The following is a 24,998-nucleotide window of genomic DNA, read 5'->3' on the forward strand; positions in this document are numbered from 1 at the left end:
CCCCCCACTGCACCCCACGGGTCCCATGCACACAGTACCCCCACTACACTCCACAGGCCCCACACACACTCACAGCACCCACATAGGACCACACAGGCCCCACGCACACTCAGCACCCCCACTGCACCCCACAGGCCCCATACATGCACACAGCACTTTCCACTGCACCCCTCTAGTCCCGGAACACTCACAGCACCCCCACTGCACCCTACAGGCCCCAAGCATGCTCAAAGCACTGACATGGCACCACACGAGCCCCACATACACTCACAGCACCCACATGGCACCCCATGGGCCCCATGTACACGCACTGCACCACCACTGTACCCCACATACCTGAGGTCCCATGAACGCTCACAGCACCCTCATTGCATCCCACATGCCCTTGCACTCCACAGGCCCCATGCACTCACACTAACTCCCCACACCATGTAGAGGCACATGTAGATCTGGACCTGCTGTGTACAGCCGTCCCCAGCCAGCCCTGGAAGGAAAGGGGACTTGGGAGGTGCAGGCGAACAGAGGCGGGGTGAGGCCCCGCCCTGTCCCAGCCACCCTCTATGGACTGAACCATGTGGAGGTGGCGGCTGTAGGAGGTGCAGCGGGGACCCCCTTCTGCCCAGCACAGATCCGTGGAAACCCTGAGGACATGGGTTATGGAGATGGGGGGCGCCCACTGGCCTTAGAGCTGGCCCCGGACTGTGCCTGGCTCTGGAAGGCCTGAAGGAGAGTGGCTGGGCTCTGCCCTCATGCTTCTCCCACCTGAGGCTCTTGCTCCCCAGAAAGCTGACCAGTGGCCTTCGGCTGACCCAGAAACAGTGTAAGGCCAGGAGAAGGGAGACCTGGGTGTCAGCTTCACACACGCACGCTCACTGCTGCGGGACTGGGCCAGTTACTGAGCTGCTCCAGGACTCAGTTTGTTTGGCTGAACAATGGGGATAAATGGCCTATTTGGTCCCAGTGGCCGTTAAGTGAGGCGACCCCTGGTGCACACAGGAGACACACCACAGCTGTCTCACCAACCAAACTCACTTCTCCAGAGGACACGGACCCATCAGTAGCCCCTCAACCCCTGGACCCCCAGGTGCACGATAAAGATGCTCAGGGCTTCTTTGGTAAAGGAGCAGCAGCTTCAGGCTTCAGCCCGCAGTGCAGCTGGCACAATTCCAACATGCGATGTGGCCAGCAGCCAGGCTCCCATCTGCAGGCTCACCCTGGGGACTCCGCAGCACCCCAAGCAAACCGCCCGCATCCCTGGAGGGTGCCACACCACGTGGCTCCATCGCGCATAGCTCTTCTTTGCTAGCCACGCTCAGCTGAGCCACCACCACCAGGACCATGGCAGCGAGTGCTGTGTCTGTGTTGTGCAATGCAGAGGGTGGGCCAACCTGCAGACCAAGAACCCAAGGGCGTGGGGACAACAGGGCCAGGACTGCAGCTTCGGGCAGACCTCCCGAGCCAGCAGAGGACCCACTGACAAGGGAGAATGGCAGGAAGGCCAGCCATGTCTTGCTGCCCCTGCCCAAGAGCTGTGACTCAGAGCCAGGAAAGCCTGTCCTGAGCTACCCCGGAGGACCCTCCAAGCATGTGCAAACTTCAGGTGAAAAACAGCAGCTCAGCCCAGGCAGACATGTGCCCCACCAATGACATAGAGAAGCCCCTCTCCCTGCCTGAGCCTGGGAAACCCTCTTGGGCGGGATTTCCTCAGATGTTCTGTTTGTGAACCAGTGCGGTGGTTGTATCCTTAAACAAAACAAATCGGAAATCTACGGCCAGGCGTGGTGGCTCACACCTGTATTCCCAGCACTTTGGGAGGCTGATGGGGGTGGATTACTTGAAGTCAGGAGTTGGTCATCCTGGCCAAAATGGTGAAACCCCATCTCTACTAAAAATGCAAAAATTAGCTGGGTGTGGTGGCAGGCGCCTGTTTAATCCCCGCTACTTGGGAGGCTGAGGCAAGAGAATTGCTTGAACCTGGGAGGCAGAGGTTGCAGTGAGCCAAGATGGCACCACTGCACTCCAGCCTGGGATACAGAGGGAGACTCCATCTCAAAAACAAAAACAAAAATAAAAACAAATCAGAAATCTTTTTCTCTGGTCTATCCAGCCACTGTTCCACACAACTGTCCCCACATCGGGGTCACTACAGCTGTGATACCTGGAGTTGGGTTCCTTCTCTGGGCTCCTTCTACCTGCTGGGCCAAAAGGAAACCATTGCCAGTCCTTGCAACATAGCCACCTGCCTCTTGCATCACAGGCACGCAGCTAGGGGCAGAAAGGCTTGGCTTATGTGAGAAGAGCCCAGCAAAGCGAGGGCAGGAGGCAGGACCTCCTTGGTCCATGGGGACGCAGCCAGGGCCAGGCACTGCACCAACCCCAGGAAGAGCAGGGCTCTGCTTTCTCAAGGCTGTGCCCCCTGGATTCCCCCTGGCTCAGGTGAAATAGGGGGGTCTCCACTGAGCCACACCCGCAGCTCTGGCCCCTGGCAGCTCTGTGTCCACTACCTGCCCTCAAAGGGGCTGGAGAGGCCCAGGTAAGAATCCACCACCTGGGCCCAGAACCCACTTGATTTTCTTCTCCGTGAGCTGCTCCAGGGTGGAGTGGCAGTCATCCATCTCTTTCACAAACTCCAGGTTCCTCTTCTCGGCCCTCTCCAGGTCCTGCCTCGCCTTGTCACGCTCCCTTGCCAGCTGCTCCACCTGCCCTCTGCCACAGGAAGGAGACAGGGTCAGATGGGACCCCACTGCTGGCCTGACCCGCCATGCCAGGTGGCTCTGGGCCCCATATCTGCATCAATGATAGAAACTAGCACACCAACTATACAACGGGCACTGCTCCACCAGCCTGCTCCTAAGGCAGTTTCTACAACTGCTACGCTCATTTTATAGATGTGTACACTGAGAGAGAGGGGCCACGTGACTTGGCAAGGAAAGTTTCTAGGTGGTTTCTAACCCAGGAAGACTGAGCCTGGAGTCCCACAGCATGCCACATCACTTATGCAGCCCCAGGGCATGTGGGAGTTGGTTTGTGAGCCCTCTCATCGGCAGCTGGGCGTGGATCGCAAGTACCTAATTCAGTAATGGGCATGTGGCGGGGAGGAGGCTGGCCACCTGTTAGCCCTGCATGGGCATCCCAGCACACTAGTGAGCACACAGTGAGTCACCAGAGCACAACGCAGTGGTTGTATGTGGTCTCAGCTCTGCCTGGCCACCCTGACCCAGCTGAGGCACTGTGTAAATCATTGGTGGCACCTGCTATTCCAGTGACTGTTTCCCCACGAAAGGAGCTTTTCTCCCTCCCTGTCCCAAGACCAGGGGAGGGACCTGGGCAAGCCTTTCTCCGGTTCTATCTGCAGAGCTGCCTGAGGCCAGAGGCAGCTCCGCTGTCTGCACCTGGACAGATGCAGTCTTTAGGGCTGAGATTGTGGTTTCTGCCAATCTTTTCTGCAGCTTCAGAACATTGACAAAAACACCACGACAATCTTTTTGCAAATCTGCCTAGCAGACGGATGGCCTGAATGGTCAGCCAAACCAAACAGACACAATTAAAAGGGAATGGGTTCTCAGCCCAACGTCACGGGGCATTTTGTGACCACGTTTGAAAAGTGCCTTTCCTTCCTCCTGCTGACAGCCCAGCCTGGGAGCCCCCTGGCGCGAGAGGCAGCGGCAGGACCCCACCTGGCGCTGGCAAGCGCCTGCACCAGCATGAGGGGGGACCTCATGTCTGTCCCTTCGAAACCTCAATGCAAAGGGCTCAGTGGGGGCCCCCAACATACAGATCCCAAGCACCTCAATAAGTGGGAGGAAAGCCAGCGAGCCTTAAATTGTGTAGACTCAGACGGCACAGGTCCTCAGGCCCCACCCAGCCCAGAAACACGGATGAGCGGCTGCCATTCACCTGTCCATGCTCCGCGGCTAGATTCTGCTCCTGTCCCTCTGCGAGCGCCGGCTTGAGGGGCCAGAGAGCACGGGACAGACGGTGTGCAGAGCCCTGCCCCAGGACTGGCCATGTGGGGTGGATAAGAGCTGACTGGTGTCCTGTGTGTCCCAGACCCCCCTCCAGGCCCGCCTGGCCAGCCACACTGCCACGTTCCCCAGTCCCCTGTGGCCTCTTACTGCTGGTAGCTCAGCTCCTGGTGGTAGCAGGCCAGGGCTGCCTGCTGGACGGCACTGTCCACTGTCATGAGCTCGTTGTCAAGGGCCCAGGTCAGCTCCAGAAGGTTCACCTTCTCGTCCACGCTGAAGTCCAGGCTCTGGAAGCAGCAAGCCTGGTAAGCAGGAGAGGCTGAGGGACTTCCCCAAGCAGACACCTCTTTGCTCCCTCCCTGGTCCAGGGCCTAGCCCAGCATGGCTGTCCCAGGCAGCCCCTGCCCCTCCTGTCTGCCAAGGTCTCTGCGTCTTGAGGGGTGCTCCTCCTCCATCCCACGCAACTCTGGTGGGCTGTCAATGGCCTGGTCCTCCTGCCTCTGCCTCAGGGGTGCATAGGCCCAGGCTAGACAGAACCCCTCTTCCTGGACAAAGTGTCAGACACAGGCAGGGGCAAGTCCCCTGCAGGCCCTTCATGGGGACTGCTGTGGAGGCCAGGGCAGGACCCTTTTCCCTCTGAAATAATCTATTTTAAGGATGTAAGCCTTGGGATTCCCTGCGATGAGGCCTGACCTGTAGCTCATGCCACCAGGAAGAGCGTGGAGAGATGGAGGGGGTCCCCACAGCAGCCCTCAGGCTTAAAGCCAAAAAGCTTTCCAGAGCGGGGTGTTCCTCCTCACAGAAGTGTGAAGAATACACTAATAAACTTCAAAGCACAGAACAGCCAGCATTTTACTGAAACAACAAAAAATAGAGTCACACACACCCTAAGCCCCTCAGCTCAAGGGAGCAGCAGCTAACGTTCTGTCGTGTTTGCTTTTTCCGCCTTGGGTATTCCTGGCTCTGCTTTCCACTTGTGGCTACAAACGCCCTGCTCAGGCCAGCGGCAGGCACCATGGCAGGGCGGCTGAAGCAGGTGCCAGGACGTGCCTGGCCCAGAGTCTTCTGTGAAGTAGGGGCTGACTTTCCACACTGCCCACTTCCCAGCAGCTCCTGAGGAGCAATGGCATCTTGGGAGAGGCTGGGGAGCCGCCTGGAAAGCTGTCCCTACACAAGCACACGCTCCCCACCACGTCACTGGACGGCGTAGAGGGACAGAACCAACACAGCAGCCTGAGGTCAGAAATGCTGACTGAGTTGCAAGGCAGAATTTGGCAATAATCTATCATGAAGCGAGGGAGAAGCCACCCAGGGCGTCTTTGCAGAGCAGCACCAGCAGCTCTAGCGCAAATGGGAAAGAGAATAAGTTCTGAAAGGGCAGAGGCAAGATGCACTCATCAGAGCCAGGGCACAGCAGCAGCCAGGGCACCCCCAGGGCTCTGGAGTCAGGTGTCGGGCATCTTGGAACCGAGAGACTTGTGCTCTCTGCCCTTCCTGCAAGCGATTTTTGGTGATCCTGCCTCCGCCTCTGGCTCTCAGGACAATCGTGAGGCCAGCTGTCCAGGTCTGGCTTTGCCATCTTGGGGGACTTGGTAACAGATGAGGTTGGGCCAATGAGGGTCTTGGTCCGTGGAGTAGGGTGGACTGTTTCAAGGGCTGTCTGGGCTCCTTCCTGTATTGTCTATCTGTGCCAACAGGACATTTTCTGAGGGAATATGACAGAGCCTCCAAGAGTTACAGGGTGCAACTTCAGGAGTCCAGCCTCAGAGAAATGCTGGCACAGCAGCAAGAGGACATCGTTGCACTATAAATGCCCAGATTTATCATAGGAAAAGCGAAGGGTCTCACAAATTAGCAAGACAAACAGTATGACACCAATTTTGCAAAAAAAAAAAAAAAATTTTAGTCAGAATGTATATATACATCTCTCATGTGCCAGGGAAAAGCTCTGCAGGACGCCCACTACACCAACAGCTGTCGTCCCCTCCAGGGAATGGGGGGGGTGGGGGCAGGTAGGCTTTCTTTCTTATTTAATAGGTTTTTGTTCAGTTGAGTTCACTGCACCTCGTGAGGCTGTCTTCTGTCATCCATGCTGGGCCCCTGCACACCTCTGCCCCTGCAGTTGTCACCAAATTGTGCCCAGGGCAGAGCTCCTTCCAAATCTCCAGGGCTGGCCTGCATCCCTCTGGGAAGCCTGGGCCTGTAAGGAGCTGTGTCCCATGCAAGGACCACATCTTCCCTCCCAGGCAGCCCCAGCAGAACACGGAGGGAAGGGTGCACCTCCTGACACCCCGGCCCATGGTGGGAAGGGCCTGGGGTAAGTGGGCGCCATGGGGGAGAACAGCTCAACCAGCCAGGCAGGGGCTCCGGGAGAGTCCGGGCTCACTCTGAGATCATCAGTAACTGCTGTGACAGTGGTGCCCAACAGAAATCGTCATCATCACAACAGGCAATTTCTTTCCATTCATCCAACCTCCTTGGCCCAACATTCAGGGGAAATGTTTAAGTCACTAAAGGCTACCTTCAAATGGACTTTTTCACACTACCTTTGTATTTTATTTCTTATCTTTTTAAATTATAATGTCCTATATTTTACTAACAAAAATTAAAAGAGATAGGTTTCTACCTGGACTTCCTTGCATGGCATTCTCTGCACAGAGCACACACCCCTGCTGGGTCCCCTGGCTTGGGACGCTCCATCCATCCTCCTCTGCAGCAGACGGGCCCCCCAGGTCCCCTGTCCAGCTTAGGCATCACCCAGTTCCAAACCTGCAAGATCTCCCTGCCATTCTGAATCCCCTCCTGGGTCCACATGGCCAGGACCTGATCAGGAAAAGCGAAGCCAGAACCATCGTCAATGCTGGAGAAGAGGCGCAGGCTGGAGCACAGGGACACGAGGGATGAGGTTGTGGTGGTGTGGCAGCCGCTCTCCTCTGGGACCTGCATGTCAGGAAGACTTCCATAGCGCCCAGTGTCCAAAGCCTCACGCCTGTGTGCTGCTGATGTGCTCTCCACCCTCCCCAGCGTGTGCTCAGAGGGCCTCACAGGAACAGCTCATGAGACCATCCTCAGCTCTCAGAGGGGTCAGAGGTGCAGCCCCATCACATGACCTCTCCAAGGTCACATGGCTGTGCAGGTAAGAAAGCCGGGACATGCAACCAAGGCCCCCAACACCCAGGACTCTGAGGCCTTGCACCCACGTGGCCCAACCGGCCAGCCCCAGTCAGCACACTCATCATCACTTGGAGAGGGACGACAAAGGAGTTTTAACGTTCCACCCTTGAATTCACAAAGGTGGGAGCCTGGCCTCGCAGAGGCAGGGGCCCATAGAGTCCATGCCAGCACCAGGAAAGTCTCAGCTGTGAAAAGAAACCCAAGGCAGGCTGGAAGGGCAGAAGTGCGCTGGCCCAGGCAGAGGCGCACACACCCCCAGACCCTCAGAATGCAGCATGAGTGGCTCATGGCCACTCATGGGGTTCGACAATGAAGGCAAGCCAGCTCAGGAGGCATCTCCTCAACCCACACTAAGCATGACCTGTGGGACCTCATGTTGATCATTCTGGCCTTACATGGCTGCCTGACCCCTTTCCTCAGTGCTGGCTTCTGAGTTTCTTCTTTGTCGTTCTCACTGATGTTAGCCTCACTGCAGCCTCCACCTCCTGGACTCAAGTGATCCTCCTGCTCAGCCTCCCAAGTAGCTGGGACCATAGGCATGTGCCACCGCACCTAGATAATTTTTAAATCTTTGAGATGGGGTCTCACAATGTTGTCTCATCTTCTCTCAAACTCCTGGGCTCAAGTGATCTGCTTGCCTTGGCCTCCCAGACTGCTGGGACTACAGGCATGAGCAACTGTGCCGGGTCCTCATTGATTTTTTTCACCAGGTTTCTAAATTATTTAGGTTTTTAAATTAAATTAAATTTATTTATTTATTTGAGCCGGAGTCTCACTCTGTCACCCACGCTGCAGTGCAGTGATGCGATCTCAGCTCACTGAAACTTCTGCCTCCTAGGTTCAAGTGATTCTCCTGCCTCAGCCTCCTGAGTAGCTGGGATTACACATGTGTACCACCACAAGTGGCTAATTTTTGTAGTTTTACTAGAGACAGGGTTTTACCATGTTAGCCAGGCTGGTCTCAAACTCCTCACCTCAAATGATCCGCCCACCTTGGCCTCCCAAAGTGCTGGTATTACAGACGTGAGCCACCATGCCCGGCCCTCATTGACTTTAGAGTCAGAAACCTAGATTCTCAGGTGTACCTACCCCCAGTACAGAACAGCACTACTGGTCCTACAACACCACTCACCAAATTCAGGACCAATTGCAGCAGCAAGGAAGTATCCAGCCCCTGAGCAGCCATGCCCTGGTCTCCTCAAACTGCAGAGAGACCCGGTATTTGTGCAAGAGATAGAGCATAGGTTAAGGGATACTATCAGGACCAATCTTAGACAGACTCGATGGATCCTTTGGCAACTGATATGGCTTAGATCTGTGTTCCTGCTCAAATCTCATATTAAAATGTAATCCCCGAGGTTGGAGGTGGGGCCTGGTGGGAGGTGACTGGATCTTGGAGGCAGATTTCTCACAAATGGTTTAGCACCATCCCTCTTAGTACTGACCTCATGATAGTGAGTGAATTCTCATGAGACCTGGTTGTTTAAAAGTGTGTCACACCTCCTCCCTCGCTTTCTTGCTCCTGCTCTGGCCATGTGACCTGCCTGCACCCCTTCACCTTCTGCCATGATTGTAAGCTTCCTGAGGCCTCCCCAGAAGCAGCCGAGCAGACACTGGCACCATGCTTCCTGCACAGCCTGCAGAATCGTGAGTTAATTAAACCTCTTGTCTTTATAAATTGCCCAGTCTCAAGTATTCCTTTAGCAATGCGAGAACAGACTAACACAGAAACATTGCCCTCGCCACTCCACAATGGGGAGGACGGGACGGAGTTTTCTTGCTGGGGCATATCACAGCACAGGCTGAGGAGCTGCCACATTCCTCACCTGAGCACTACCTTCTGTAGCCCGGGGAAGTGGGCACCTGAGCAGCATGTTCCTCACCTGAGCACTGCCTCCCGTAACCCCAGCAGGTGGGCACCTGAGCAGCAAGTTCCTCACCTGAGCACTGCCTCCTGTAATCCCAGCAGGTGGGCACCTGAGCAGCACGTTCCTCACCTGAGCACTGCCTTCTGTAGCCCCGGGAAGTGGGCACCTGAGCAGCACGTTCCTCACCTGAGCACTGCCTCCTGTAACCCCAGCAGGTGGGCACCTGAGCAGCCGTGTTCCTCACCTGAGCACTGCCTCCCGTAACCCCAGCAGGTGGGCACCTGAGCAGCAAGTTCCTCACCTGAGCACTGCCTCCTGTAATCCCAGCAGGTGGGCACCTGAGCAGCACGTTCCTCACCTGAGCACTGCCTTCTGTAGCCCCGGGAAGTGGGCACCTGAGCAGCACGTTCCTCACCTGAGCACTGCCTCCTGTAACCCCAGCAGGTGGGCACCTGAGCAGCCGTGTTCCTCACCTGAGCACTGCCTCCTGTAACCCCAGCAGGTGGGCACCTGAGCAGCACGTTCCTCACCTGAGCACTGCCTCCTGTAACCCCAGCAGGTGGGCACCTGAGCAGCACGTTCCTCACCTGAGCACTGCCTTCTGTAGCCCTGGGAAGTGGGCACCTGAGCAGCACGTTCCTCACCTGAGCACTGCCTCCTGTAACCCCAGCAGGTGGGCACCTGAGCAGCCATGTTCCTCACCTGAGCACTGCCTCCTGTAATCCCAGCAGGTGGGCACCTGAGCAGCACGTTCCTCACCTGAGCACTGCCTTCTGTAGCCCCGGGAAGTGGGCACCTGAGCAGCACGTTCCTCACCTGAGCACTGCCTCCTGTAACCCCAGCAGGTGGGCACCTGAGCAGCACGTTCCTCACCTGAGCACTGCCTCCTGTAACCCCAGGAGGTGGGCACCTGAGCAGCACGTTCCTCACCTGAGCACTGCCTCCTGTAACCCCAGGAGGTGGGCACCTGAGCAGCACGTTCCTCACCTGAGCACTGCCTCCTGTAACCCCAGGAGGTGGGCACCTGAGCAGCACATTCCTCACCTGAGCACTGCCTCCTGTAACCCCAGGAGGTGGGCACCTGAGCAGCACGTTCCTCACCTGAGCACTGCCTTCTGTTGCGTTGGGTGGGCACCTGAGCTGCCATGTTCCTCAGCTGAGCATTGTCTTCTGTAGTCCCAGGAGGTGTGCACCTGAACCACCCCCATCTTACATGTGAGCCTGAGGCTGGGAGCAGGTAACTCCCCTAGTGACACACAGCCAGGGAAGAGCAACACTGGACCCACCCCAAATCTATGTGGCTCCAGAATCTACGTCACGTGGCCTCCCACATACATGCGTGTGTGCATGGCCTGTCCAGTTCTTGGACAGCTTGTTGTGTGGTGACACAGGCAGGGAGGGAGTCAGCAGTTTTAGTCACCAGAGAGTGACAGCAGTGGTTGCTGGGTTCAGGATTTAACTGTTGCATTTTACCTGGTAATGAGACCAAGCCTTGCCCGGTTTAACCCGAGTGGAAGACTCCAGAAGTAGCGCGGGCTCATGACTGAAGAGGCCAAGCTGGAATTCCTCAAGACTCACTTTGCCGTCTCCGTCTTGATCCAGTTTGTTAAACAGGTCTTCGAGTTCCTAAACAAAAGCCGTCATACCTCAGGCCCACCCACAAGAGCTCCACCCAACCACCCTCACCAGGGCCTCCCTCCCTCCCTCCCTCTGGTTCCAAGTACCCAACAAGGGCCGTTTCCTAGTCTTATCCAGCCTTAAAACTGTGTAGACCATGCGGGCTGTATTTTCCCAAGCCGACCCCTCCCTCTATCTTGTAAAACCCACAGGCCTTGGTTTCCACTTCACTGTGAGTGGGTGCCACCTGAACTTCCCAGTTCTACAAATGCTTATTCAGTGTCTGCTGGGGCTGGAGCCTGCGGGATGCTGAGCAAGGCCAGGCCCTGCAGTGTGAGGCCCAGCAAGGACACAGGGCTGAGAACTCCAGCAAGGCAGACTGGCCTCCCACCCAGGAGGAGAAGGAACATGGCCACTGGAGAGTGAGGACAGGCTTGGGGGCCTTGTCTTGGAGGCCTTGTCTTGGCTGCGCAGTGGAACCCGGCCACACAGAGAAGGGGGAAAGGCATCCAGGCAGAGGAAGGATGTCAGTGAAGGAACGGGAAGTGCCTGCTACACCTGAGCGTGGCAGGGAGTCGGTGATACTGGGCAACTCCATCAGAGACGGGCTTTCAAAGGTGTCTGGAGTTTTTAGCCTTTGGCAGAAATGCCAAGAGCCACCAAAGGATTTTAGATTAGAAAGTGATGCACCTACATGAGTGGCTGAAGGGTAGAGGGGTTTCCAGACCCAACACTAAACCGTGACCATGGCCAGGAATACGTGGCTGGGTGGCCTGCTGTGCCCCTCACCTCTTTCTCGAGTCCCTGGAGCCCGACGCTCTGGCAGACCACAGCCAGCTCCTGCTCGCTCAGGTGTCCGCTGCTGCCCACCCCCAGCTCTTCCCACATGCCCCGGATCTGGCTCTCTGGGGTGTCAAAGGAGGGGATGCAGGACTTCTGGGGGCTCCCAAAGTCCTCAGAATCCCAGGTCTGCAGCTGTCCTGAAGCAAGGGAGGAGTCACAGTTAGACCCTGATACATACACAATGGAGCACGACTCAGCCTTAGAAAGAAGGATGTTCTGCCCTTTCCAACAGCGTGAATGAATGTGGAGGACATTACGCTAAGTGAAATTAGCAGACACAGAAAGACAAACACCGCGAGATCTCACTCACATGTGGGATCTAAGGAAAGGGGAACTCACAGGAGCAGGGTGTAGAAGGGTGGTTACAGAGCTGGGTGGTGGGGGAGATGCTGGTTGGGGGGGGGTCACTTTCAGTTACAAGATGAGTAAGTTCTGGAGCCCTAATGTACAGCACGGTGACTACAGTTAGTAAGACCCGATTGCTTCCTTGAAGTTTGCTAAGAGTCTATCTCAAGTGTTCTCAGCACACACACGTAACTAGGTGAGATGGACGTGTTAACTGGCTGGACTGTGGTCATCATTTCACAATGTACACATGTCTCAGATCATCACATTGTACACCTTAAATATATACAATTTTTATTTGTCAATCACACCTCAATAAGGCTGGGGAGAAAAACCAGCAACAGTTAAGTCCTGTGCTCCAGGCTGAAGCATTTCGGGGAAGCACAGCAATGCTGGTCAGTGACTCTGAAATCAGATGGATCGATGGATAGAGGGCTGGATGGATGGACAGATAGCGGGATGGATGGACGGACAGAGGGATGGATGGACGGACAAAGGGGAGCTGCAAAGCACCAAAGGTGGAATTAGGTGGTTGGTACATGGGTTTTCATGCCACAGTTGTTTACAAATTTTCAAAATAAATCTTGGGGGAAAATATCTGCCTGTAATGGGGAAAATTCTTTCTGAAGAGAACCTTCTATGGTCAGCCATGCAAGCACTTAAAAGAGGCAGAGGGGCTGGGCGCGGTGGCTCACGCCTGTAATCCCAGCACTTTGGGAGACCAAAGCGGGTAGATCACGAGGTCAGGAGTTCAAGACCAGCCTGGCCAAATTGGTGAAACCCCGTCTCTACTAAAAATACAAAAATTAGCCGGGTGTGATGGCAGCCGCCTGGAATCCCAGCTACTCGGGAGGCTGAGGCAGAGAATTGCATGGACCCAAGAGGCGGACATTGCAGTGAGCCGAGGTCACATCACTGCACTCCAGCCTGGGCTACAGAAGAAGACTCTGTCTCAGAAAAAAAAGAGGGTGAGGGCTCTATTATTTGTATTTACAATAAAAAGACCAGTCTTTCAATAGCTTAATTTTTGAAAACTTTTCTAACTTACACAGAGCAAAGAGTAAAGTGAAGCCCACAGCACCTGCTGCTCAGACTTCACTATGACAGCAGCCTGCCACAGGCTTCTTCTCTACCCGCTTTTCTTACGGCTGAAGTGTTTAGAAGTACAGATGCTCCCCGACTTATGATGGAGCTACAGCCCAGCAACCCCACAATAAGCTGAAAATGTCACGTCAAAGATGTGCTGAATATACCTAACCCACCAACATTGTAACTGGGCCTGGCCTACCTTACACATCTCAGAACACATTAACCAACAGTGGGGCAAAATCCTCTAACACAAAGCCTATTTTAGACTAATGTGTTCAATGTCTCATGTAATCTACTGAACACTGTACTGAAAGTGAAGATCACAACGGTCCCATGGACACTGAAGGACGGCTTCTACTGAATGCATATTGACCTCACACCATCACAAAGTTGAAAAATCGTTGAGTCAAAACATCATGAGTCTGGATCCATCTGGGGTATCTGAAATCGCAGATCTCATGTTACTTCTGCCCCACATATTTGATTCATATCTCTAGAAAAAATATATATATTCTTACATCAGCGCAATGCCACTATCATACCTAACAAAATCAACAGGATTTTCCCAAGTGTCTCAAAAATATATTCTTACAGTTGATTTGTTTGAACCAGCATCCAAACTGTTCAGGATGCCCTTGGCTGTTATTCCTCTCACATCTTTCAGCCACAAACACCTCTTCCAAATCCCCATAGCCCATGCCTTTTTAAAGAAATCAGACCCACTGTTTTGTGGAATGTTCCACATCCGGATCTATGTGCTTGCTTCCCCAGGGTGTCATCTAATGAGCTCCTCCATCCTTAACATTTCCTGAAAACCTCAGTTAGCATCAAAGTCTAGTTTGGCTGCAGCCTCAACATTTTTTTTTTTTTTTTTTTGCAGGTGGTGCTGTGTCCTCCGCACACCTCACTCAGGAGGCACTGGTGTCTTTAGGACTCATCAGCGGGCTCAGGTGGTGGATGGCCACTTTTCCTAACCTTTGTCTTCAGCCGCTTGTCTTCTTGATGTGTTTGAAGCTGTGGAAACAGCTTGAGAATGAGGACAGACACTGGGTGTCCAGCAGAAAGTGTCCATGGTGAGTTGTCCAGCCAGACATGTTCCTATGGTGAGCTATGTGTCCAGCCAGACATGTTCCTCTATGCCTCGTCCACACCGCCTAGCCCAGAGCAGGGACATGGCTGCTTCCACCCAACACAGACTTTAGTGTTGCAGTTCTGCTTCAGCAGTCTGGATCCTTCAGGTAGATGAGCCATGTGGGTGTGAATTACTGATAACCCTGCTGGTAACAGGAAAGCCACCATCCCCCAAAGGAAGCCAGACTGTGTGCTCACAAATGACACTGTGGGTTGGGTTGAGGAAAACAAGAGGAAAGGGATGGGTAAGAAAAGGCCACCTTCGAGGTCCCTTCCAGCCTAAGATGCCTGAAATCTCCAAGGAAAAATGTGAAAGCAATCCTGATACTGGGTTATTTCTTAGGCTGGCAGAAGAGGTCGGGCAAGTCCTCTGAGCTTGACACGAGTGTGTGCGCACTACCGTCTGTCAGCTCTGATCCTGTACAAAGGTTTCTGTAAACTGCTGGAAGGAACCCCAACCTGGTCTCCAGGCAGAGAACACTGAAATTGCTGGGTGAAAAACAGCCTCCTCCTGTGAGCCCTTCCCTTCGCTGCTCTAGATCTAGACATTAAGTTCAAGGATGTAAGACACGGCAGCTTGGCTGACTTTTCTCAGCACACAGGAATCTGCCTGCTTTGTCCAGCACCACAGCTGGAAGCTCACGTCAGTTTCCCTGACATTTACTGAGATAAAAGTTTAACAAAAAATGGCCCTAGCATTCAAGGATCATGGTCCAAGGGGTGCTGTTTACTTTGGCAGAAATCCCAGGGCAATGCCCTCTATCCAAGCTATGTTTCTGCACAGTCAGCCCATGTGACCGCCTGTGTGGGGAGGCCTCATTAGGGCATCCACTGACTCACACAGAAAAGCCTGGAAAGACAGTAAAACTGCTCACAGGACTAAGGAACACAGACCAGTGCTACTCCCTGGCCTGCAGCCCAGCCCAGGGCAAAGGGAATGGCGGGGCACCCTGTCTGGAGTTGGGGGTTCCCGGGGTACAGGGCACTGACTGGGAGCCACTGACCCTGCCCACGCCTCACCAGTGGGATCCAGTGCAGTCTGATGACTTCCTGGGATGGCTTCATGCCTCCTACAAGGGGACACATGCAATGCTGCCACCCTGGTCCTTCTACAACAGGGGGAGCTGGGGGGCACTGGCAGCCTGAAGAGGGCTCTCGGCATTCAGCCGGGCTCCAGCCTCTCCTCCCCAGTCACCTGCATCCCTGCACCCTGAAACACTAGCTCCTTTCATCACTGCCTCCTCAAAGGCCATGGCAGCCTCCTGCACTCCCTACACCTGCACCTTACATGCCTGGCTGCTAAGGATCCCGCAGTTTGCTCCCTACACGTCCATCAATGCCTCCGGCCTTCCTCTTTCCTGAAGCACATGACACCCCCCTGTTCTAACTTCGCCCCTCTTTGCCTTCCCTCTTCCTTTCAGCCTGCCCATGTGAGGCAGTTTGGAAATGTGGCTTCAAATTTCTTTGACACTCTTCCCTTCAGGTCTGTGTCCCTTCTCCTTGAATCTGGTAGCCTTGTGACAGCTCTGATCAATAGAATGTGGTGGAAGGGATGCTTTGTGACTTTGAGGCTGGCCTGAACTCAGTGAGGAAATCCCAGCCCTGTTTTTGGGACCACATGTCCTTAGTGCCCTAAGCCACCAGGTGAGACAGTTGACTATCTTGAGCTGCCATGCTGTAAGGAAGCCCAGCCACGCTGAGGCCTGCTGCAACCCCTCCGAGACTGTCCTCAGCTGAGCTCCTCCAGCCCAGACGCATCAGTGACGCTTCATATGATTTCAGACCCAGCCTTCAAGTGTCCCAACAGAGGCCCCAGATGCAATGCAGTCCATCCTAAGTCTCTCACCTTCTCCAATCCTTCCTTGAGCACTGCAGCCCTGCTCCTTGGAGAAGCTCTGCAGCAGCGGTGTAAAAGCTTGTGCTGTGATTGTAAGGGCCTGGTGTGAACCTCAGCTCTTGTTCCCAAGCTCGGCAAGACCTCACTCCTGAGCCCCAAGCTGCTCTGAGAGGAGGGATGCTCAGATTATGCCAAGCCTGCTGCAAGGGTTAGCCAGGCTGCCAGCTTCACACCTGGGTAGTTCCTCAGAGCTCAGCGTCTGGCCACCACACTGATCCTCTCACACCCACCTTTCTGTGGGGCCCCTTTCTTCACTCTTGCAGGCATCATGTAAGTCAGCAGTAACTTCCACAGAGTTTTCTGTTTTCACATTGTCTGCATAGGTGTTGGTCTTTTCTATCCAAAATACTCTAGGATTCATAATTAATATTTTTGTTTGCTTTTTAATGTCAAGGAAGTATTACAGGCAAACACAAGATAATTAAAATTAAAAAGAAGTCCTCCCTTCCCAGAGCGTTTGTTCCTCTCCCCAGGGGGATCCACTGGGAAGTTTTTTTGCCTAGCTTTCTGTCCCCATGACATATGTAATGCATGTCCCTCCAGAAACGTGGTGAGGGAGCTGAAGTCTCAATCATGCTCCTGCATGTAGCTTATCTTCCCAAAATGCCAGATCTTGCAGAGGGCACCACGGCAGCATGGATGGTCAGCTTCCCCTTGCACGCTGCACAGCGCTGTGAGGCTGCACACTGTGATTTGCTTATGTGTACCAGCTGCTGGCCTTCTGGCTGCTATGTAAGGCTCTGAGCTCCAGGACCAGGTATTACACTCCATTTGTGAGACAGGTGAAACCCTGGTGGGTGCTGAGACTGCCCCTGCACAGCAAGGGAGAGGCTGTATCTAGCCCAGCGTGCCAGGAAGGAGGTGCAGGGGCAGTCTGAGGTGACAGGGCCAAGCAAGGCCCTCCTGCCTGAAACCACAGGGCCACACCTGCCAGCTGGGGTCACATCAGTACTTGCAGACCATAAAGTGTGACGAACCATGATGCTCCCTCGGCCACGGGCCTCTGCCCCGGGGTCTGACCTTGGGAGGATGAGGACCGAGTGACGGCCTCCCTGCTGTGATGATGACATTCTGACCACTCCTGCAGAAGGAAGAATCCAGCGGGACACAACCCACCCCATGCATTTCCCAGGAAATTAAACTTGTGGTTGCACACTGCCCAATGACCCGGCTCTTCAGCTTTCAAAGCTCTGGGCAAAGGCAGAGAGCACTGAATGTGAGGCTGAGGCTTTACCTTGTGCTTCAAATAACTCATTCTGAGCTTCTTTAATGCTCTCGGCCTCTTCATCTGACTTGAGACTCTGTAGAAAGATGCAGAGAGAAGGCTGTGAGTTCCAGGGGGTGCTGCTGGGGACGGAGCACCGGGAACAAATAGAGCAGGATGTTTGGGAAAGTGGGGGATGGCTGAGTATGGAGTCAATCCCTCAGAGGAAAAGCCCACCCCCACCTTGGGGCTGCCCTGCATGCCAGCTAGCAGACCCAGGTGAGCCCCGCCTAGCAGCAGCAAGGGGCTGGGCCGGGGAGACAGGGGACATGCCTTGTTCTGCACGCTCGGGGCTCCTCAATATAAACCCAGTCATCAACAGTTGACACTGAAAATACAATCAAACACTCGTGTCATAGCAGCACAGAAGCTGTCCCCCTCTGCATGGTGATGGCTTCAGACCCAGCACTTGAAAGAAGCCAGCCCTGCAGCCACAGCCAATCATTCAGTCTCAGGACACGCTCGCCATACAAGGCTTGCAACACGCCTCTCTGCACCTTTCCCTCATCAACCATATCAGTTCAGCAAACAGTCGCAAGGTGAGAGCAGGTTTCTGTATCCCTCCAAGGGCTCCGGGATAGCACAGCGCCTGGTAACCACCTCACACCCCAGCAGCCTTTGCAAATCTGTACCCAAGACAAGAGTCGCATCAAGAAACATGCGACTTAAGTAAAAACCTCGTGCTGCAGTGACTGCGCCAGGCAACTGGAATCAAAGTCTGCTTTTGTCCAGGTGTTGTGTGTCCCCACAACTGACTGTGGAATGGATGCCTGGTGACCAAGACTCTGTATGCTTCAAAGCTGGCACTGGCTCTGATCGGGGAGAATCTGTGAGTTGGTGATAAATACGCAACCCCATTTTTTTAATGAGTTCAACTCCACTGACAACCCTAAAGGCGGCTTTCCCCGTGTTCAGGTTTTAAGAATCCAAGATGATTTAAGAAGCAGAATGGCACCAATGAAGATCCACCACAAGGAGGAGATTCACTATCTCTTCATCCCTGAGGTCCAAATTTTTAAAAAAGAACAAAAAAGGAATGTTCTGGATTTACTGGCATCGCCTAGATGTCACATGCCCCTGAGAAAAAAGACTCTAAGATTTAAATATATTTTGGTTGTTTTCCCTCTTTGCCTCCACAAATGTTGAAAACAAATGGTAAACAAGTCCACCTGGGGGCCCGACCTGTCTAAGAAGGATGTGCTCCTGATCGAGACCCACCTGGCAGAAGCTGAGAGCACAGAGAGCAGGAACCAGGAAACTTTTGGAATCCTTGAAAATGGTTCGACCCAATCCATGATTAACTTACAAGCTGTGGACCTGCCCCATGGACATATTTCTTAACGTGAAGCCCCACGAGACTCTGGCAGCCATCTCCTGGGCCCATCCCCCTCTCCTTGGGTGATCCCTGCATCCCAGGCACCTGCAGCAAATGACCCAGGGAGCCTGGGGGACAGGGAAGCAACTTCCAAGGCCCCAGGACGCATTGGCTCATACAGGCCAGTTGTAAGTGCTGGGCCTCAGTATAACTAAGTGTTCAAGATAAGTAGGGCTGGGAGTTGACACACTCACACTCCTAACCTCGAGGCTGTTTCAAAAAGGCATCTTCCCTTTTCTACTCTTAGCACATTGACACTTCACTCCCATGAAGCCATAAACATTGCCTCCTAGAGTTGGTGGTGGTATCGGGAAAGAGAGATATTGTATACAAAGGATTCATGATAGTGAGTTCTCATGAGATCTGGTTGTTTAAAAGTGTGTAGCACCTCCCCCTGCTCTCTATTCCTCCTTCTCCAGTCATGTAAGACATGCCTGCTTCCCCTTTGCCTTCCGCCATGATTGTGAGTTTCCTGAGGCATCCCCAGCCATGCCTCCTGCACAGTCTGAGGAAATTCTCTACTGCACTAATTCAGGAGAGAACCCTGTGTCCAGGACTGTCCTGAAGACAACCAGACCCAATTTAAATGAAATGGCACTCCCCAAAGTGACCGAGCTTCTGGCGACTCAGGGTGCCTGAGAGGGTGGCTGCCCTCCCCATATCTTGTGATTATGTGCTACAAAAAGGGATGAAGGGAAGCATTTGTTATTCCCAACACTGGGCAGCTGGGGTGGGAGAGGGGCCTGACCCACCTCCACGCTCTCCAGAGACGCTGAGCGCCAGAGGTGACTTTTCAGGCTGGCCTGGGTTTGCTGCTCGGGCACGTGTCTGGCTTCTGTGGCAGCGTCACATAGCTCAGGCCGGCTCCGACGGCCATACCACTTAGAACCATTCACATACTTTGGAGGGATGGCACTGGAGGCAGCTGGAAAGAAAACAGGAAATTTGGTGGGGGTCCTTTATAGCAGTTCTGGGCCCAGGCAGGCCAGCAGGTACCCTCTCAGAAGGTGCACACTCAGCACCGTGTGCCCCTCAAACACGTACTGCTCTGCACACAGAAGCATCTGGAAAGACACGAGAAACAGTGAACAATGGCAATTCTATGACCTTGGGTGGGAGACTGAGAAAGCAAGGGTGGGGAGAGGAGGACTTTCCCCTAAACTCTGTATGCTATTTACACTTTTTCAAGCATATTTTGCTTTTATGTAACGAAAAACTAATACAAAACCTAGCTATCTATGCAAAGGAGCAATAAAACCTCCAATAATCCAAGAACATATAGCCGATGATCACCTGACTCTCAGTATCCTGAGTGAACACGCTAAATGCCAAGTGACATTCCAGGCAGCTGACAATAACACAGGGTGACCAGAATATCTCTCACCCCACTGGGACAGAGTCATCATGAGCCTTATTAACAATCATCCCAAGACAGCAGGCACCATCAAGGACTGGCCTAGCACACTCTCACCAGAAGGGTCTGAGCGTATGGGAAGTTAATATACTTTGACTTTGTGTCCCCACCCAAATCTCATGTCAAATTGTAATCCTCAGTGTTGGAGGAGGGGCCTGGTGGGAGGTGATTGGATCATGCAGGTGGATTTCCCAATTGCTGTTCTCATCATACTGAGTTCTCATGAGATCTGGTTGTTTAAAAGTGTGTAGCACCTCCCTCTGCTCTCTCTTCCTCCTTCTGCAGTCATGTAAGACATGCCTGCTTCCCCTTTGCCTTCCGCCATGATTCTGAGTTTCCTGAGGCATCTCCAGCCATGCCTCCTGTACAGTCTGAGGAACTGTGAGTCAATTAAAACTCTTCTTTAAAAATAAATTACCCAGTCTCAGGTAGTTCCTTATAGCAATGTGAAAACAGACTAATACAGAAAATTGGCACCAGGAGTGGAGCATTGCTACAAAGATACATGAAAATGCGGAAGCAGCTTTGGAATTGGATAACAGGCAGAAGTTGGGACAGTTTGGAGGGCTCAGAAGAAGATAGAAAGATGTGGGAAAGTTTGTAACCTTCTAGAGACTTGTTAAACTGATGTGACCACAATGCTAATAGTGATATGGACAATGAAGTCCAGACTGCAGTGGTCTCAAATGGAGATAAGGAGCATATTGGGAACTGAAAAAAGGTCACACTTGCTACGCTTTAGCAAAGAGCCTGGTGGCATTTTGCCTCTACCCTAGAGATCTGTGCAACTTTGAACTTGAGAGAAATGATTTGGAGTATCTGATGGAAGAAATTTTTAAGCAGCAAGGCATTCAAGATGTGCCCTGGCTGCTTCTAACAGCATAAGCTTATATTCATGAGCAAAGAGATGATCTGAAACTAAAACATATTTAAAAGGGAAGCAAAGTGTGAAAGTTTGGAAAATTTGCAGCCTGGCCATGTGGTAGAGAAGAAAAATTCATTTTCAGGGGAGGAAGGAACTCAACTCAACTGCAGAAATTTGTAATAGTAAAGAGGAGCTGGATGTTAATATCTAAGACAATGGAGGAAATGCCTGGAAGGCATTTCAGAGAGCTTCATGGCAGCCCCTCCCATCACCAGCTCACAGGCCAAGGAGGAAAGAATGGTTTCATGGGCTGGAGATAGAGCACCGCTGCCCTGTGCAACCTTGGGACACTGCTCCCTACGTCCCAGCTGCTCCAGCTCCAGCCATGGCTAAAAGGGGCCAAAAATATCTCCAGCTGCTGTTCCAGAGGGTGCAAGCCATAAGCCTTGGTGGCTACCATGTTGTGTTGAGCCTGCAGGTGGACAGAGGGCAAGAGTTGAGGCTTGGGAGCTTCCACTTAGATTTCAGAGGATATATGAAGACATCTGATGTCCAGGCAGAAGTCCGCTGCAGGGACGGAGCCCTCATGGAGAACCTCTATTAGGGCTGTGTAGAGGGGAAATATGGGGTTGGGGCCCACCCAGAGTCCCCACTGGGCACTGCCTAGTGGAGCTGTGAGAAAAGGGTCACTGTCCTCCAGACCCTAGAATGGTAGATCCACTGATAGCTTGCACTATGCACCTGGAAAAACCACAGGCACTCAATATCAGCCCATGAAAGCAACCACAGGGCTTGTATCCTGCAGAGACACAGGATGGGAGCCCACCCCTTGCATTGGTGTGGCCTGGATGTAAGACATGGAGTCAAAGGAGATTATTTTAGAGCTTTAATATTTAATGACTGCCCTGCTGGGTTTCAGACTTGCATGGGGCCTGTAGCCCCTTTGTTTTGGCCAATTTCTCCCTTTTGGAACAGGAACATTTACCCAATGCCTGTATCCCCACTGTATCTTGGAAGTACCTATCTAGTTTTTTATTCTACAGGCTCATAGGCGGAAGGGACTTGCCTTGTCTCAGATGAGACTTTGGACTTGGGTTTTTGAGTTAATGCTGGAATGAGTTAAGACTCTGGGAGACTTGTTAGAAGGCATGATTGTGTTTTGAAATGTGAGAAGGACATGCATGAGATTTTGGGGGGGGTGTGCAGGGTGAAATGATATGGTTTGGCTGTGTGTCCCCACCCAAATCTCATGTTGAATTTAATTCCCAATGTTGGAGGAAGGGCCTGGTGGGAGGTGATTGAATCATGGAGGCAGAACTTCCCCCTTGCTGTTTTTGTGACAGTGAGTGAGTTCTCATGAGATCTGGTTATTTTTTTATTGTTGTTTGTTTGTTTTTGTTTTGTTTTTTTTTGAGACAGAGTCTCTCTCTGTCACCCAGGCTGAAATGCAGTGGTGCAATCTCAGCTCACTGCAAGCTCCACCTCCCAGGTTCACACCATTCTCCTGCCTCGGCCTCCCAAGTGGCTGGGACAACAGGCAACTGCCACCATGCCCGGCTAATTTTTTTGTATTTTTTTTTTAGTAGAGACGGGGTTTCACCATGTTACCAGGATGGTCTCGATCTCCTGTCCTCGTGATCTGCCTGCCTCGGCCTCCCAAAGTGCTGGGATTACAGGCGTAAGCCACCACACCCAGCCCAAGATCTAGTTGTTTAAAAGTGTGTAGCACCTCCCGCTTCACTCTATTCCTCCTCCTCTGCCATGTGAAGACGTGCCTGCTTCCCCTTTGCCTTCCACCATGATTGTTCCTGAGGCCTCCCCAGCCATGGTTTCTGTACAGCCTGCAGAACTGTGAGTCAATTAAACCTCTTTTCTTCATGAATTACCCAGTCTCAGGTAGTTTCTTACAGCAATATGAGAACAAACTAATACAGAAGTGTTGATAAGGAATAGGACCATTTAGTTGAGGAACACTTTAAAATTCTAATTGGAAAAGAAAGAAAAAGAAAAAGAAAGAAAAAATAGAATTGAAACAGGTGAGAAAAAGCACAAGTTCTGAACAGTTTGTTGTTTCTTTGGAAGCACTGACAACATGTCCCACAGGTTGAGACAGTTTTAAGCTTAGATGCACCCACCATGCACCAAGGAGAAGGACCTTCTGTGTTCTCCAGCACAGATGGGAAAATACAACATCAGAGGACCAGGCTGTCACCTCCTCGAGGTGCTTTGATATCTTTGATCACCCTCCAAGCTCCTGTGCCTTAGGGAGAGTAGGGAGCCCTTTCACATCTTAAAGAAGGAAAGTGTGAATTGGAGCAACTTGCACCTCACCCAGGTCATGCATATGGCTAGTGGGGGGGCTGACTCTGAACCCAAGGCTTCTCCTCCCATCCCAGGGCTCCTTACCAGCACCTCTGCAACCAGCAAGAGGAAGTGGGAAGGGGCAACCACCAGTACACAGCAGAAGGAGCGGGGTCTGGCAACAGTGCACACGCAAGGACCCAGGACTTCAAGCTGGAGAACCGGGACCCAAATCCTGGCCATCGCTTACTAACTGTGGAATGGTGAATGAATCTCTTCTCACCTGGGGCCTCAGTTTCCTCGTCTGAATAATGGGTATGGTAAGTAATACCACAGGATTTCTATGAGGGTTAAATGGACTCTTTGTAAACGTACACAAAGCTCAATGCCATATGCTCACACAGAAAACCTCTGTGTGAGCTGGTCCCTTCCACTTTCCCGTCCTCTGCCCCAAACCCTGTGATGGCCTTGTCTACTGCCACACACCCCTCCTGACCAGGACATCCTGCTGTGAGACACGAGGGAAGTGCTCCCTATGTGACACACTAAATAATACCACAAACACAACACCCCTGCAAAAGGGAAAGAGCCACCCCCATTTCACACCCTCCTGACACGGGGCCAGCTGCAACCAAGAAGCAGGCCACCACTACCTCACCACTCCAGGCCTGGGCAGCCCTCCCTCTGACCTTGCCCACAGCCTGTTACCATCCCAGCACCTTGAGGCTGAAACCAAGGCCAGGTGGCTTTCTCCAAGGATGCCACTTCCACTTAGGGACATAGCCTGTGTCCCAGCAGCCCTGTCCCTGTAACAGGATTCCGATCAGTCACATTAGCACAGTGCAGTGTCATCATCCACGGCGGGCACAGTGCACGTTATTATATGACACCATTTCACAAATAAACCAAGGAAGAAAAAACACCAAGTGTTTTTTCCAAGTCCATATACCTTGGGGGTGACAGAAAGTAAGGTAGAATTCAGTTTTCAGAACTGCTGGATTCTTTCATTAGAATATTACACTCCAAAAGTTAACAAACAAATAATGAAAAGAAAATACAGAGGAAATCCTCTTACCTGATTCCAAAGAACTACTGTCTTCATCTGAGGGGCGAACACCAGCATTTGAAGACAACACAGCCACAAAACCTTCCTTAAATTCCTCAAAGTTAACCTGGGTGAATTGAAGGTGAGAGAGGACAATGTCGCTTTCAACAGATCACACATTTCAAAAGCGACTCTTTTGGATTTTCTCTCAGATAGAAATATATTATTACTGCCTTTTAGAATGAGAACATTCATGTTTTCAAATATTTACTTAAGATTTTTAAAAACAGAAGAGCATGATAAGGAAAGTAGAAGTGGACCATAATCCTACCACCAAATAAACACTATCAACAATTTTGTAAATCAAACAACATAATTAGGAAAGAGGGATCTGATGACCACGAAACGTTACACATAAGGTGAACGCCCATGGCATCCCCAACGCCGCCAGCACTGCAGAAGGCGTCTCCGCCACGACCCTTCCCCCTACATCTCCTGAACCCTACCCTGACTTTTATGGTGACAGCTTCCTCGCTTTTCTAGACCTCATTTGCATGCATGCCTAAAGCTTGGTTTCATTTGGCTTCTCTGTGTCCTCAGAAGCCTTGCTATAGTACCCACCTGAGGAGGGCATTGCTGGGCCATAGAATGTGCCCTATTGGCACATTCCCTTGGTGAACTGAACCTTTTATTATAACAAAATGCTCACACTCTTTAATACAGTAAAGCTTTTCACCTTAAGGTCCATTTTCTCTTTTAACAAGAAACTACCCCAGCTTTCTTTTGGAAAGTATTTACATGATAT

The 24,998-nt window shown here is 52.4% G+C and overlaps 1 protein-coding gene across 8 annotated transcripts in view; it reads right to left on the minus strand.

Annotated features, from left to right (window-relative positions):
* NINL (ninein like) overlaps positions 1–24,998 on the minus strand; it is a 138,892-nt gene that overhangs the window by 40,698 nt on the left and 73,196 nt on the right. For 7 of the 8 annotated variants that reach the window (XR_010110975.1, XM_055104955.2, XM_034947653.3 and 4 more), the window contains exons 3-10: positions 24,224–24,320; positions 19,321–19,493; positions 17,164–17,230; positions 11,414–11,604; positions 10,481–10,633; positions 6,735–6,905; positions 4,116–4,252; positions 2,566–2,706 (exon numbers count right to left, since the gene is read on the minus strand). Coding sequence is in view for 7 of the 8 variants with exons in the window: in XM_055104955.2 (XP_054960930.1) it covers positions 2,566–2,706; positions 4,116–4,252; positions 6,735–6,905; positions 10,481–10,633; positions 11,414–11,604; positions 17,164–17,230; positions 19,321–19,493; positions 24,224–24,320 (1,130 nt within the window). In the remaining variant the exon portion in view is untranslated. The remainder of the gene's footprint in view (positions 1–2,565; positions 2,707–4,115; positions 4,253–6,734; positions 6,906–10,480; positions 10,634–11,413; positions 11,605–17,163; positions 17,231–19,320; positions 19,494–24,223; positions 24,321–24,998) is intronic. The other variant, XM_055104956.1, reaches the window with a different exon arrangement.

The sequence above is a fragment of the Pan paniscus genome, chromosome 21 (genome assembly GCF_029289425.2).
Source record: "Pan paniscus chromosome 21, NHGRI_mPanPan1-v2.0_pri, whole genome shotgun sequence".
NCBI classification, from domain to species: Eukaryota; Metazoa; Chordata; class Mammalia; order Primates; family Hominidae; genus Pan; species Pan paniscus.